Consider the following 14890-nt stretch of genomic DNA (forward strand, 5'->3'; position numbering starts at 1 on the left):
GCAGGGTGGCTTTTCCCCTCCTTTCTTCCCCAAACTAATTAGCGTTGTATTTTAAATTGTTTATGTGCCGCTAATCATCGTAATAAATCATTTATACTGAAAAAGACACGCTCTGCTGTGCCCGCCGCGCGGGTTCCGCTCGCCGGGCTCTATCGCGAACAAATTGATCTGGAAGTGAATTTATTAACCACTGGGGAAGAAATCATTAGTGCTTTCTCTAAACATTCCCCAGGTACGCTTTATTGCTGCAGTTTATGCTGTAACTAAAAGGAGCATTACACAGGCCCATGTTGTAATTTCCTTGCAGAGCCGACAACCCACTCCCAAGCTGGGGGGTGGGAGGGGCTGGGGAGTCCCTGTCTCCTGGCTCTTCTGTGGCCTGGTAAACCCCGCCCATCCCTAGTGCTCCTCATTCTGGAAGGGGATTCCTGTGAGGTCTTTGCCGGGCTCAAGGCCTTGCCTGCCCGGTCTGTTACCTCTCAGCTGAAAACCTGTTTTCAGCCCTTGTGTTTATGTCTCAGGAGTTTGGCTCAGAGTTGGAGGTCATCTGGGGTTTAGAGAACTGGCGGGCAAGGGCTGTGATGTAAATCAGGGTTAGAGAGACATGTCATGGACTAGCCTCGCCACCCAGGGATGCAGTGGGCTGATTGTGCTTGGAGGAACAGAGGTGTGTGTCTGCCCAGGGACGAAGGCAGGAGCAGGGGCGTCGTCCTGGAGCTGCCAGGATCGTCCACCGCCGGCCCAAGCCTTCCAGGGCCCTCCTACTTCGAGTCTGGGGTTCCCTCAACTTCGCTGAACAGTCTGTTCTGCTCATGTCCCAATGAGGCCTGCTACCCTGGGTATCCCTGTCCTCTTCACCATGCCAGGACCAGGATGCTGCTTAGTGCCCACATGTGGCCAGGCAGGAGACAGGGCCACGGCTACAGGTGCCGACCTTGGGTAATGTAGCCTGTGACCACAGCAGCTCTCGGCAGCCAGGCAGCCCTGCTGACTCACCGCAGGGTGCCACGCTCTCCCCCTTCCCACTGGGGGACTTGGATCACTCACTCCACAGGGCCTGCGCCCCAGGACTCTCACAGCAGGCCCTCTCCCACAGGCTTCTGGAAGGAAAGTACACTTTTAAACTAGTGATCTTCTCCCTGGGAACTCATACTGGTCTAGGATACAAACTCTTGCCTGTCTGACTCTAAAATTTCATATCCAATACAGACTTTATCCAGTGGTGCCTCCTCACCCAGGTGTAGGGGTGACAGGGGGATCTGGTCCAGGTCTGCAGAGGAGGGCTGGAGCAGCCACCATGGGCTGGGGGAGAAGCCACTGGACAGCCCCTCAGCAGGAACCTTACTGGCAAGAGCCGCAGGGGTCCTGTCCCTGCAGCTCCGGGCAGAGCTGGGGTGCTGGAGTGTCTCCTGCCCTCTCTTCCCTCACCTCACCCCTGGCCAGCAAATGGGCTCTGGCTGCTTCAAGAAGGAAGCAAGACCCAGCAGCTGGCTAGGCTGCGCCTGCCTGGAGGGTCCCCTCCTTGCATCTGGAGAACACATTTAAAAGTTTGAATTCAAAATTGATTTTGAAGAGCCCTAATCTCCGATCCCCTGGCGCTCACGGTGTGTCTGCAGCTCCTGCCAGACTCTCGTTTTCTGGTTCAGCGCGTTGGTGCTCACGTCCCTGATGCTGTGAAATTGAGACTCGTCTGAGAGTCTGTGCCCTCCTCCTCCTCTGTGGAGATTGCAGGCCCCTTGGGAGTCCTGTTTCATTAGATGGGTGACGCGGGCTTTGCGAATGCCCAGGGAGCGGCTGAGATGCCGTCTGGGGGATGCTTCCCTGCTGGCTTCTCAGCCCTGTGGCCCCGGCAGCTCCGGGTGGAATGGGGCTTAAAGGAGGCTGCAGATAAAGGCCTGGACTTGGAGTTTTTCTGAAAAAAACTCCAGGGACTTCTTCCCCTGGTCAGGGCTCAGAGGGCAGGTCAGGGGCAGATGGGAGGGAGGCACAGCCATGCCTGTAACCCAAGGTGGGGAGCTGGGGAGGCTGAGTCTGCACAGGGCCAACGAGGGGGTGCCTTGGGCACAGCTGCAAAGGGCAAGACTGAGTAACTGAGGTTATGCAGCACCTGAGCTGTGGGGCTGCACACGTACCCCCTCCCTGTGGCTTAGGGTGTGGCCTTTACGCACAGGGGAACTTGCAGGGGCTTCGTTACTCTGGGTCTGCTGGGTCTAACTGGGTCTGACGGACAGGATTGCTGCCCCCCCATGGGGTGAAGTTTTTATATTTGCACAAGAGCTGCATTTCTCACCTGGAGCCCCAACTGAACCTCTCAAAAATCTATACGGTGGCAGGTTGGACCCGAAGCACCACCGCCGTTGGGTCTGCCCTGTGTCGTCAGGTCTCACAGCTGCAGGTACCTGGGAGTGTGTGGCACAGGGGCTGTCACACTCGGTCACAGCGTCCGACTGGGGGAGCCTACCCACCCGCGTCAGTCCATTCTGCCAGCAGGCTGTTTTCAGTAATATACGAACAGATTCTACTCAGTCTTTCAATTCCTTTACTGAACCAATGGCTAAAAAGTGACCACTGCGGATGGGCTCAGTGCTAGGGACATAATAGTGATCAGGGCAGTTTCCCCCCCGCTCCCCCGGCCTTCATGAGCCTTATATTCTTATCAGAGAGACCAATTATTACTCTTAAGTAAAATCAGAAAAGTAAAAAGATACAAATTGTGATAAAAGCTCAGAGGAAAATGACTGGGAAGTCATTTAAAGAAGGACATTAAGAGGTCAAGGAAGGCTTCTCTCAGATGACATTTTCCAAAGATAAGAAAGAGCCTGCTCCATGAGAAGGCAGGGAAGGGGTTCTGAGAAGGGGGAACATCATGTGCAAAGTCCTGAGATAGGAGGGAGCCGTGGCGTGTGGCTAGGGCGGCAGTCTGGGAGGGCAAGGGGTACCAGATCATGTGAGGCTACCCTAGGCTTGATGAAGAGTGGGGTGTTTTTCTCAACCCACTGGGAAGGTACAGAGGTCTTCAAGCTGAGCAGTGATCTGACCCACTTCATTCTGAAAGAGTATTTCCAGCTGCAGTGTCAAGAGTGGGTCTGAGGTCCTGGCCACAGAAGCTGGTGGGGGCCTGTGCTGGTAGTGTGGTGAAGGAGGATGGTGGCTCTGGAAACGGAGAGAAGCTGGTGGGCTGGGGAGCAGGAATTAGCAGTGAGAAGGGTAAGGATGATGGAAGTTTGAAGATGACTCAGTTTCTGGCCTGAGCATCTGATGGTGGATGATGGTGTTAGTGCCTGGGTGTGACCGTACAGAGACCAGGTTTGGGAGAGGTCTAGAGTCCTATTTGGGGCTAGAAGTTTTAAGTAGGTCTGGGAACTTATAGAGATAAGCAGAGAATTGGAGGAGGCCTAGCGCCCTCCTGCAGGACCCACTGCCGCCACCAGAGCATTAACCTAAGCATTATTCCCGTGACAAGCCCTGAAAGGCACATGCAGCCCCTGGTGTTTCTAAGATCCGTTCCCTAAAGCACCAGAGAAAATGATATGTGGCTGTGAAAGCAGATTCTGTTTGTGCCTACTCCAGAACCTTCCCCTTACTATCCCCCCAAATGCAAGTTCTCCACAGGGTCCCCTAATGTTCTTGCCTGGCCCTGAGCTCCACTGGGCTTCGCTTCCCTCAACATCAAATCCCCTTGATGTGCGTGAGGAAACTCCTCAGCCCCTTCACCTGGAAATACTCCATGGTCGCTGCAGGTGTAATCTTTAGTGTGCACCCGCCTCGAGGGGCTGCCTCCAGCCAAACACAGCAAGTGATTCCCCATGAATCACTGGGAAAATGGCCCTGGGGACCAGAGCCCTGCCTCACTTTGATGTAACCTTCCTTGCACAGGGCTCGTTGGGTCTTCTTTTGGCAAAGTCCATGTTGGGTCCAGACAAAAGTTCACATTGCCCCTTGCTTAGGAAACAGCTGATGTGATGAGAGCAGGATGGGGTGACACTTGCTGACCAGCATTCTGGCTCTGAAGCCTGCGTGACCACTTACGGGCTTGGCCTTGGTCAGGTGGTGTCATTCCCCTGACCGGTGGTGTCATTCCCTTGACCACAGGTGAGAGGCTGAGGATGAAAGCTAATACATGTAAAGCACCTGGCACATAGTAGGCCTTCAATAAGGGGTGCTTCCACGTGGTTGAATGTGACCAGAGTGTAGGTGCTTGGGGACACAACTGAATAATGCTTTCCTTTGGCCTTCCTTACTGTGGCAGATGGTGGAGACCAGGAAGAACTTGGCAAGTTTCAGAGAAGGCAGAAGCCAGAAGGCTGGATCTCCCTTAACTTTCTTCCCCAGACAGGCCCCTCCACAGAAGCTCTTCCCCGAGAACCCCTCATTCACACACAGGTGCCCGCCACTGTTGTGGCTCTGGGTCTGGAGCCCTGGTTTTACCCTCATAGCCTGGTCCGTCCCTCAAGGACATGTGCCGTCTCAAGCCTTCCTTGTCCCTCTCTCTCCAGGATACAATGCAGGCTCCTTGGTTCTGCCTCAGAAAGACCCTCGCTTCTCTTTTCAGTCCTTGCACCTTCTTTATTCTTGTTTCTGGTCCAAATCCTTTATCTGGCCCCACCCAGAAGCCGTTTTGAGAATTCACATCAGCCATGGTTTCTGAAGCACCAGGATATGCTGGAGCATGGGGACAGTGCCCAGCCTGGACAGGCCTTACCTGGTCTGAGCCCCCGCCTCATCCCATGCCATCAGCTGGCATCCAGGCTGCACAGGCAAACCCAGTACTGCCCAGTGAGCCTTGCTCAGCCAGGCTGTACAAGAGGTCATGGGCATGTACCAGGTAAGAACCTGTACTCCTGAGTCTGGCAGGCTGGGCCTCCATCCTGGCCCCACCACCTGCAGCTTAAGCCTTTAGTTAAGGACTTGAAGCTCCCTGGACCTCTCTTTCCTCATCTGCCACATGGACAATCACTTAGTAGCTCAGAGTTAATATGAGGATTCACTGAGATGACAGCTGAGGTGGGCATGCATGAAGGGGCAAAGTCTTTACTGAAAAGTATCCATCTTAGTTCTTTTTAAAATTTTAGGTATATAGATGTAGTAAAATGTATAAGTCTCAAATAGTCAGTCCAGTGAATTTTTACATACATATGTGTCCATTCAAACACCACCCAAATTAAGATACAGTTACATTTCCAGGACTTCAGCAGGTTTCCTGCCACTTGACAATCTGGCCATTATTCTGATATTGCCATAGATAAGTTTTGCCTGTTTGGGAATTACATATAAATAGAATTATACACTATGTACCTTTTTGTGTTTGGCTTCTTTCACTCAACATTATGCTGTGTGATTCATCCATGTTGTATGTTTCAGTGAGCTCTTTTTCATTGCTGTATATTATTCCATCACATGACTATACTATATTGCCCATTTTACTATTGATGACCATTTGTGTTATTTTCAGTATGGAACTGTTTTAAAGAAAATATCTATGGACTTCCTTGTAAATCTCCTTTCGTGGATGCAAGCTATCATTTCTTTTGGGTGAATACCTAGGAATAGAATTGTTTGGGTCATAAGATCTTTGATAGCTTCTTAGCTGACTTTCTTAGGTTAATGCATTAAACATTGTTATTAGTACTTCATATCCATTACTTAATTTAACCAGTGATTCTTTAAGTAGGCTATCCTCCTTTAGCAAGTGAGCAAATGCCAGGCCTGGGAAGTAACAGAGCCAGAATTTGAGCCGGGGCTGCTCTGCAGGGCCCCCTGGCCTGGTACCTGTACTACCTGTCTCTCTCAAAATCAAAGGTGCCAGTCTCCCCACTGAGCTGACTACCACCTCATGAGCTGAGCCCCCAATCTCCCTCCCTCTGCCCCAGTGGGGAGCTGAAGGCCCCAAGAGCCAGCCTCTCTCCCTCATTTAACCCAATAAGCACTCCCCGCAGCTGGGTGCACAGAGGGGCAGAAATGAGTGTGCTCTAGGTGACTGTAGCCACGCGTTTCAACAGTTGTTCTCGTTGGCTTTTGATTCCAAATGAGTAGGAAATGCTATTAGTTCAGGCCTCGCCTGCCGCATGGCAAGGCCCTGGGATAGGAGTGCAGTGAGACGAGAAATTGTGGAGATAAAACTGGTGTGAAATGGAGGCCTTCTCACAAGGCTGGATGTGTCCATGTGAAATGAAGTTACTTCTGAGAAAACGAGATTTAAAGAGATTCTGCAGAATTAGATTACACTTTCAAATTTCCTTATTAAACGGGATTGATGCCGGGGAGGGGCGGCTGGCTGGCTCTGCTTGTGATCCTGCTCTGTCTTTCTGGGCTCGGGTGTAAGCTCCGGTGTGTCTGCGTACCTAGCTGGTGACCAGGCCCCAGGCCCCAAAAGGCCATTGACCCGCCACCCCGCAGCCCCCAGCAACTGAAGTGTGTGTGACGGTGGTAGGACTGAGTTTCTGTATAATTTACACTGTTCCACATGGATCCACATGGGCAAAACCTATGGGTTGAACACAGGGGCTCACACTCCCCCATTTCCTTGGGGAGGTAGTACTGGGAACAGAGCACGAGGCCTCTTACTTGTGGGCTTTGCTCAGACTGGAACTTGATTTTGAGCTATGACCTACTTTTTGGAAACACAGCTTTCTAGAAGCATAAATACCCTGGGAATGCTCCTATATATGCGGCATGTGTGCAGGGTGTGTGCTCACAGGAGCACACCCATGCACGTGTGTGCTAGATGCGTAGGAGTGCATTTTCGTACAGTTTACTGAGCACCTGTTATCTGCTAGCTCTGTGCTGGGTACTAGAATAAAAGTACTAAGGGAGAAACAAAGACACAGCCCACAAGCCCACATTCACGGACCGAGGTGCTGTTAGGTGTACACATGTAAGTATTTACGTGCTGCTGTGTGTATTTGTGTCCCGCGTCTGTGACCCTTGACCTGGTCTTCGCCACGTCTCCCACCTGGGCTGGCCTGCGAGACCTCAGAGGTTAACAGCACACAACCCAGCAACACAGCAGATGGGCCAGTGCTTGGGCCCAGGGGACAGGCTGGGTGCGAACCTCAGCACTGTGACCCATGATAAACCGTAACCTTCCTTGTGCCTCAGTTTTCCCATTGTTGAAATGGGGATGAATATGCTACTTTATCTTCTAAGACAATTCGTGAGCACTGTGCTGTGGGTTTAGTCAGCAGTATCTCCCCGTGAATTGCCCTTAGCCCTGGGAAAGCCGAGCCCCAGTCTCCCTGCCTGCCCCAAAGGGGGGCAGGGTACCCACGGTGAGGAGGGAGCACCCCAGGGCTGCCATTGGCAGCAGTATTATGACATGTGGGTGCTGCTTGGGAGCAGTATGGAGGCACAGGGAGGCGGCATGAGAGGCACCGAGGCGGGCCTGGCCCGTGTCCCCTAGTCTGTCCCCAGAGCATCCAGAGGGACTTGCCTGAGATGTCATCCTCTGAGCTGCCGAGTCACCCTCCCCATCTGGTCACGGAAGCAGCCTTCCAGGCAGAAGGGTGGCTTCCTGCGCACACTTTCCAGTGACCATAGATAGTCCTTTGGGTGCTGCTGGACTCCAGCCAGCTTCTGTGTGACTTTAACCACGGCGGCATATTCAGTCAGTTTAGCCTCTTCAAAATCAATGATGTCCATCTCTATTTTAGGCATCGGAGCAGGAGCAGTGACAAAGGTTGTCCTTTCCATGGGCTGAATGGGGTCACACTAATCAGAGCCAGCTCTTGCCAGCCAGGTGCAGTTAGTCCTCGGCACTTCACGTATGTGAACTTGACCTGTCACTGTCACTTCATGAGATGCCAGCTACTTTCATACCCATTGGCAGCCGGGAAAAGAGAGGCACAAAGGAGTGAAATCGTATAGCGGTGTATGAGAATTTCAACTCAAAAGACATTCCATAAAATAATAGGCCTGTGTTCTACAAAAAGGTCAGTTGTGTAAAATATATACAGAAACTCTTAGGAATTCTTCCAGATTTAAGTGGATCAAATTGACAACCGAATGCATTGCACAATCCAGAATTTTATTTTGCCATAAAAGTTATTATTGGAGGCATTGGTGAAATCTGAATGAGGTCTATAGACTAGATAATAGTATTATGTCAGCAATAATTGCTGGCTTGGAATTTGCACTGTGGTATGTGAGGGAATACCCTTGCTTTTAGAAAATAACACACCAGCTTGTTAGGGGATAGGCGGGGATTCTGTCAGAAACCAAGCCTTGCATGAATCAGGAAAAAATTATAAATCGGTGGGTAGATAGCTAAGGAAAAATAACATGAATATGGTAAGGTTGAAAAGAATACAGGAGTTCTTTCTATTCTTGCAACTTTTCTGCAAGTTTGAAATTATATCAGGACTAAAACTTAAAGAGAAAAAGCAAACATCAGAGCAGGTGTCGTAAGGCGCATGTTAACAACACGCCCAGGCCCTGTGCCCTGCCCTCCGGGCGCCACACTTTTGGTGTGGTGGCTCCATGGGAGTGGCCAGAGCCTCTCCTCACTACACTCTGTCTGGAGAGGCTGCTGTGGCCCCGTTTCACAGATGCAAGACAGTAAGGTAAAGGGATTTGCTCCAGTCCCACAGCAACTTGGAGTTCCCAGACTTCAAAGTAAGATCTCCGAGTCCAAGTCTTGCTCTTAGCTTCAGCCCCATCGGCACTCTACCTTCAGATAGAGGAGGGGCTGGGCCAGGCATTTCTTCCTGAGGCAGTGACAGAGCGAAGACCTTGGGGCAGAAGCCAACAAGATCCATTTTCAGAATGAAAAGAGACATTTATTCTAGAATTCTGCAGGGAGAAAGGCCAGTGTGCAAAGCAGAGCATTCCGGCATATGGCCTTCGAAGGCCCCGCGGGGTTGCCGTGGGTGGCCACCAGGGCTGCCCGCAGGGGAGCCCCAGAGCATAGCCTGGAGTGACCTAGGCCTTCCATTCTTTGCTGGAAGACTGGCCATGAAGAAGCTCTGGGAGGTGACAGGAGAGCCTCGCAGCCAGGCAAGGCCAGCTGTCCAGGCTGGAGGGGTCAGTGGCACCAGGAGCTAGTGGGAGGCAGTTTGGGGAATTCTACAAGCTGGACCCACAAGCCCTGTGGGTAGGTGGGCAGGAATTGCTGAGGACCGGGGTCTAACCTGACAGGTCGCCCTGGGGAGTCGGGTGAGGAGGAGGGCTACTCTTCAGGCTGGAGGGAGGGTGAGGGAAGAGCTGAGTGACCTCTGGCTGTCCCTCCCAATCACCGGGGCTGTCTGGCTTTTCCCCAGATTAAAGAGCTGAGGGTAAGTGTCTGGCAGTGGGATGAGTCAGACTGGGAGGCTGCCTCCTTCCGTCAGCCAGCCCAGGGTAGAGGTAAGGGGCTCCGCCTGCTTCCCCTCAAATGTCATCCCCCAGTACCCTGAGATTTGGGTGGGGGAACACATGGGTTGTGTAAATTGGTTTATTTTGCTGGGTCCTGCGTGTGCATCTGAGCTAGAACCCGCCTGTGCATGTAGGTGCAAACATCACCCATTGTAAAATATCAGTGTTTTCATGGGTGAGTAGTAATTACTGGGTAATGCTTTAAAACCTTTCCTGAAGGAGCGCAAAGCTGGGTCTTTTTTTTTTCTAAAGTCAGGAGTACATTAAAAGGATTACCATGTAGATTTGATTTTTAGATAACACTAAAATGGATCCCAAATGGACTTCAGCAAGGGGATGCTATCTCCTTAATGGAAAGTGCATGGCCTGAGGCTCAGCTCCCAGAACCAGGCCAGGGAGGGAGGGAGAGAAGAGGTGTCTGCAGGGGCAGACTAGGAGGCTGGGGGCGGCTGGGGGGGCGCTGGAGCGACAAGGCAGAGAGGGAGAGCCTGGACCCTCAGGGGAGCATCTCCCTCCATTTGGGTAGCAGAAGTGCACAGATGCCACCTTCAGGGCCCCCTACCTCTGTGGACTAGCTCAGTGACAGCAAACATAGTGGGGTACTCTGTAAAGAAGGAGGGGTGAGTCAGATTTCACCTAGACCTCAGACTTTCCAGGCAGAGAAAGCCCAAGGTCCCTCAGATGCTCGGGGAGCCCCAAGCAGGCTGGCCATGGTGGTCCATGTCTCAGTGGGCATCGGACACTGGCAGATACCCCATGGCTCTTGTGGGTTCACCAGAGCCCAGGAAGTGGTGTTTAGTGCCCTAGTGCTGGGCATCAGGCCCTATAGAGCCCTGCATGTTCCAGGTCCAGCCTAGGCACACGCAGGGAGCAGGGAACTGGGCAGAGGCCTCACTGCCTGTCACCTCAAGGCCCTGTAGGTGCCAGGTCCCCTTGGTGCTAGAACTGAGGCTGGTGCTGTAGCTCACATGCAGGCTGGCCTGTTCCCAGAGCCATACCACATGGAAGGCAGAGCAAACAGATTGCCTATGCTGGGGTCCCTCTGCATTTGAGGTATAACGTAATAGGCCAGATATATCCCCTGTGTGTGTTTTATACACACACAGCCAGTGACAGCAAAGTATCTGGGGGCACAGAACAGCTGGGAAGGGAACCAGGCATGCTGCTAGCCCAGGTGAGCAAAGAATCAGCCTTGGGGTGCTATCTAATCGCCAGGCCTGAGACTTTCCAAGGTGATGTTGCTGTGGAGAGCTACACTGACTGGGTATTCCTCCAGGAGCCCCCAGTACAATAGTCCCTGCCTTCGGGGTCCTTAGGCCTTCCCACAAGCATGTCCTTAGACTAGGCTTTCACTCCCGGGGGTGCCAGGACCCCGCCCCCCCGGCTTGTGCAGCCTCCTCAGCAGTGTGACCACACTGGCCATGCCGAAGAGGCAGGGCCAGGGCTGGGGACAGTCATCCTGAGCCCTATCGCTCTCTCAGACCAATTAACCTTTAAAGCTGCATTCAGGAAATTAGGCAGCATGTTTCCCAGCTGCTGATGGGTCCTGTGGGGCTGGAGGAAGGAGAAAGGGGAGCGCCCCCTGCAATCTACAGTGCCTTCTCCCTGCCCTCACCTGGCCTCCTGCTGCTAGGTTTTGAAGGGTAGCCTGGCCAAGGGTCACCCCCTCTCTAGAAAAACCTGAGAGGCAGTGAGGTTGAGAAAGCACATGGGAGAGGAAGTCTCCACACCAGGGCCAGCTTGACAGGTCGCAGAAATGGCGTCTAGGGCTGCCTGGGCCTCAGTGTCCCCACCCATACAGTGAGAGCAATTGCCTCTAACTGACACCTGTGCGTTCCAAGCGTGAGGCTTGGTGGCTGGTTGACTCTGGGGAAAGGTAACCCCAAGAAGTGGTGGGGGGGGGTGAAGGCAACTATCCAAGCAGCTGAGACTCTGGGCTGGGGACTGTGGGCTGGAGACCCTCAGAGGGTCTCATTCGAGAGGATGAGAGCTGAACCAAGTCCAGGAAAATAAGGGGTCTTTGAAAGGGTGGGGCCAGGAGCACAGAGGCTCATTGGTAAGTCAAGCAGGAGGAAAGGGCTGAACACTTCCCTGCAGTCGACCCTCTGCCCACCCAAGCTTTCAGCCGGGAAGAACCCACACCCCTCACGAGGGGCTCTCGGGCTGGGGCTCCTGAGACTCGCTGCCTCTACTTCCAAGCCAGGTCTCCGCCACTTGTCTCACTTGTCTCATAGACCCCCAGGCTCGTGCACAGCTGTCCAGCAGCTCCACAGTTGTCCTTCCCTGTGGTCACTCCCATGTGGCTGGGGGTGGGGGCAAGGAGTCTGTGCTGCTGTGCACACACCTGTGAACTGGGCCTGGCCCACAGGGTGCGTGCAGGTGCGCACGCCTGACGGGAAGCCTGTCCCTCCCTCCCTGCCTGAACACCGCCTTGTGCTAGGCAGCTGCAGATGGGAGGGAGCTTGGGGGAGGCCAGTGGTTCAGAGACTCCTACCTGGTGGGGTGAGCACTGGACCACTGCCTCAGGTAGGGGCAGGAGGTTTGAATGTAGCCCCCCACGGAGGAGCACCCCCTGGGGCCTTGCACCACGGAAGGGCACCCCACTGGGGCCGGGCCTCACTGCCTGGCTGCATGTACCTGCAGGGGCTCCAGAGCTGGCTTCCAGCCAGGGCTGTTTCAGGGTCTCACTGCCTTTAACACCTCCTTGGCACACAGGACTGTCTTGGGGTCTCCTTGGCTCTCCATGACTAGATGGCGAGATTAGAAGCCTGGATTCTCAGGCTCAGGTGGTCAAACCACCACACAATACACGAAAGTCGTGAGGTGGAGAAAGGATCCTGGAGCTCTAGGAGACCTCAAGCCCATTATGAGAGTTGGCTTTAGGGCTGCTGAAAGAGTCAGAGGGATGGTGGCTGCTTAAGGAGGCCTTTGGGGCCACTGGGGACTGGACTGTGCCAGGGGATGTGGCCACGCAGGCAAGGAGGTGAGGGTGTGGTGGGGAGACCTCCAGGTGATGCATGCCCTGCTGGGGAGCACACTTAGGCTCCCCCACGCTGCCTGCAGCCTCTCAACAGTCCTTCCCAAGGCAAGGGAACAGGTGGGGGGCAGGCAGTGCCAAGTGTATCCCCCCCGAGCCGGGGGGAACGAGCTGGGGGGGGGGTCTCCTGGGAACAGCCCCAGGCCCAGAGCTGCAAAGCCCAAGCGGTGTCCTGCTCTCTGTCTCCCGTCCACCTGCAGGTGTGCCGATGCTCTCCGTCCAGCCCAAAGGCAAGCAGAAGGGCTGTGCGGGCTGCAACCGCAAGATCAAGGACCGCTACCTGCTGAAGGCGCTGGACAAGTACTGGCACGAGGACTGCCTCAAGTGTGCCTGCTGCGACTGCCGCCTGGGCGAGGTGGGCTCCACCCTCTACACCAAGGCCAACCTCATCCTGTGCCGGCGCGACTACCTGAGGTAGCCCCACCCCGCCCCAGCCCTGCCCACCTCCTGCCAGAAGGCCCCTTCCTGAGGCCAGCCTGGGCCTGCTGGGGCTCTGAGCCCAGCTGTGTGCTGCCTGCCCCCAAGATGCCCACAGAGCCCCGAGGCCAGGTCTCGCCTTTAATGGACTTGTTGCCCAGCACAGGGCCTGGTCAGGCTTCCTGACAGCACCAGTCTGGCTCTGCCCCGACCTCAGCTAGGGACTTCTGACTCACCCTGTTCCTGGCAGGGGTCTTTCGGGAGTCCCCAGGAGAGATGGGGAAACTGACTTCCCTGTGCCCCTTCTGCTTGAGGTCTCTCTCTTTCCCACCTCTCCCCACTTTCCAGGAGGGCCCTGGGGTTAGACATCTGGTGCCTGGGAAGCCTGGCAAGAAGCCAGGCCCTAGCAGAAGGACCAGGGCTGCTCAAGTTCAGGGTCTGGGTTGAACTTGATCTGAGCCTTTGGCTTCTAACCTCAGAGCCTCCGTTTACTATTCTGTGAAGTGGTGAAAAGACTAGGCCTCTGGCCTTGTGTTCCTCAGTCTCTAACCTGCTTCCCCCCTAGCCTGGATCCTAGTCCCTGGGGCTGCCTCTCCAACTACCCCCCCCCTTAGGCCATTCATGACATCAGCAAGGTTGGACTGAGGCCACACAGGGGGCCTTGGCTGAAGACCAGCATCTGCATTTGGCTCGCATGCCGTCTGCTGGGCGGTGACCGGCCTTGGGGGGAGGAAGCCCATTGCATTAATTAATAGGTCGGGCAGGGCGAGGGCTTTGTGGGGCTCCCTCTGCTCAGGTCTGAGCATGTTGAGGATGGGGTTATCAGAAGAGTCACCACTGTTTTCCCGAGGAACCTAAGATTTATCTGCTGTCTCTAATCTTTTTAACTTCTGCCTTTTGCAGGAGTTTTCTTAAAGTGGAGCAGTAAACTGGGATCTGTGAGTCAGACTCCTGGCTGGGCTGAAGGAGAGTGGCTGAGGCCAGGGGAGGGCTAAGGAAGGATGCTCCTGGAAAGGGCCCCTGAGTCTAGAGTTTCGGGACATCACCTGGGGGCTACTGGGAGGTGGTAGTTGCAGGACCCGGAGAGGGAGGACAGGGTGCAGGGTGCCTGTCAGCAGAGCAAAGCACCCGCACACCTTCTGGGCCCCGCCAGCTACTGGAACCTGAAGGTATTTTCCTGGGCTCTGGCAGAGGCCAAGGCATGACTCTGTGGCCAGAGAGGCCATGGGCCGGCTCTTCTGCCTCAGAGGAGGACTGTCCAGAGCCCACTCTGTAGCCACGGCTCATTGGACTAGGCAAGAAAGCGCCTGCTGCCAGTGGATGCTGTGGCCAGGCCTTGTCTGCCTTAATCTGAGCCACCAGGCAGCTCAGGCTGATGAATAATGGAACCAAGCTCATCTGCAGGTGCCCTGAGCTTGTGCTGGACAAATCAGGGATTAGGGGCGCCTCCTGCCTGCCTCTCAGCCCCCTTGCTGCATCTGGGGCTCGCTCTGTCAGTGTGCAGAAAGGGAACAAGGAGGAGCCTGGCTGGCTCAGACCACTGGAACACCCAGCCAAGAACTGGCCTATGCGGAGGGACTGAGCGCCCTGGCCCTTAGCCTGGCTTTGCAGCCAGAAGCTAAGAGGAAGGGGCTCTGTCACAGAGGCATTAGGCCAGATGTGTCTGGAGCTCCCTTTTCATGTCAGTCCTGTTTAAGAAAGAGCTTTGAACAAGACCATCTAGTTCAGCATCTCCATTTTAAACAAGGATAAACAGCCCCAGGGAAAGGAAAAAGGGACAGAGGCAAGTTCCACGGTGTGCTAGTAGGAGTCAAATGATCACTTCTGAGGCTTGTTGTCAGGATGCGATGAGTTGGTCTTGGTAGAACCCTTAGAACAGCATCTGGCACACAGAACACACAATAGAGGCGTCGCCTAAGTGAGTTGGGACAGACAGTTTACAAAAGTTTTCATGTGGCTTTGAAAGATTTTTCACTCCTTTTTTTTTTTTTTAAGTTTATTTTTACATCATTTTGCACATTTTTTTTTCATCTCAATTGTAATCCCCACGGGTTTCCCATCACCAAATCACCCCTGTGCCACCACCAT

At 54.0% G+C, this 14890-nt stretch overlaps 1 protein-coding gene across 1 annotated transcript in view; it reads left to right on the plus strand.

The window, feature by feature from the left end:
* The window catches only part of LMO1 (LIM domain only 1 (rhombotin 1)), a 110758-nt gene that overhangs the window by 93001 nt on the left and 2867 nt on the right, over positions 1-14890 (plus strand). The window contains exon 3 of the mRNA XM_004683075.2: positions 12586-12799. Coding sequence (XP_004683132.1) covers positions 12586-12799 — 214 coding nt within the window. The remainder of the gene's footprint in view (positions 1-12585; positions 12800-14890) is intronic.

This window comes from Condylura cristata, unplaced genomic scaffold (genome assembly GCF_000260355.1).
Source record: "Condylura cristata isolate star-nosed mole 26May11 unplaced genomic scaffold, ConCri1.0 scaffold00015, whole genome shotgun sequence".
Taxonomy (NCBI): Eukaryota; Metazoa; Chordata; class Mammalia; order Eulipotyphla; family Talpidae; genus Condylura; species Condylura cristata.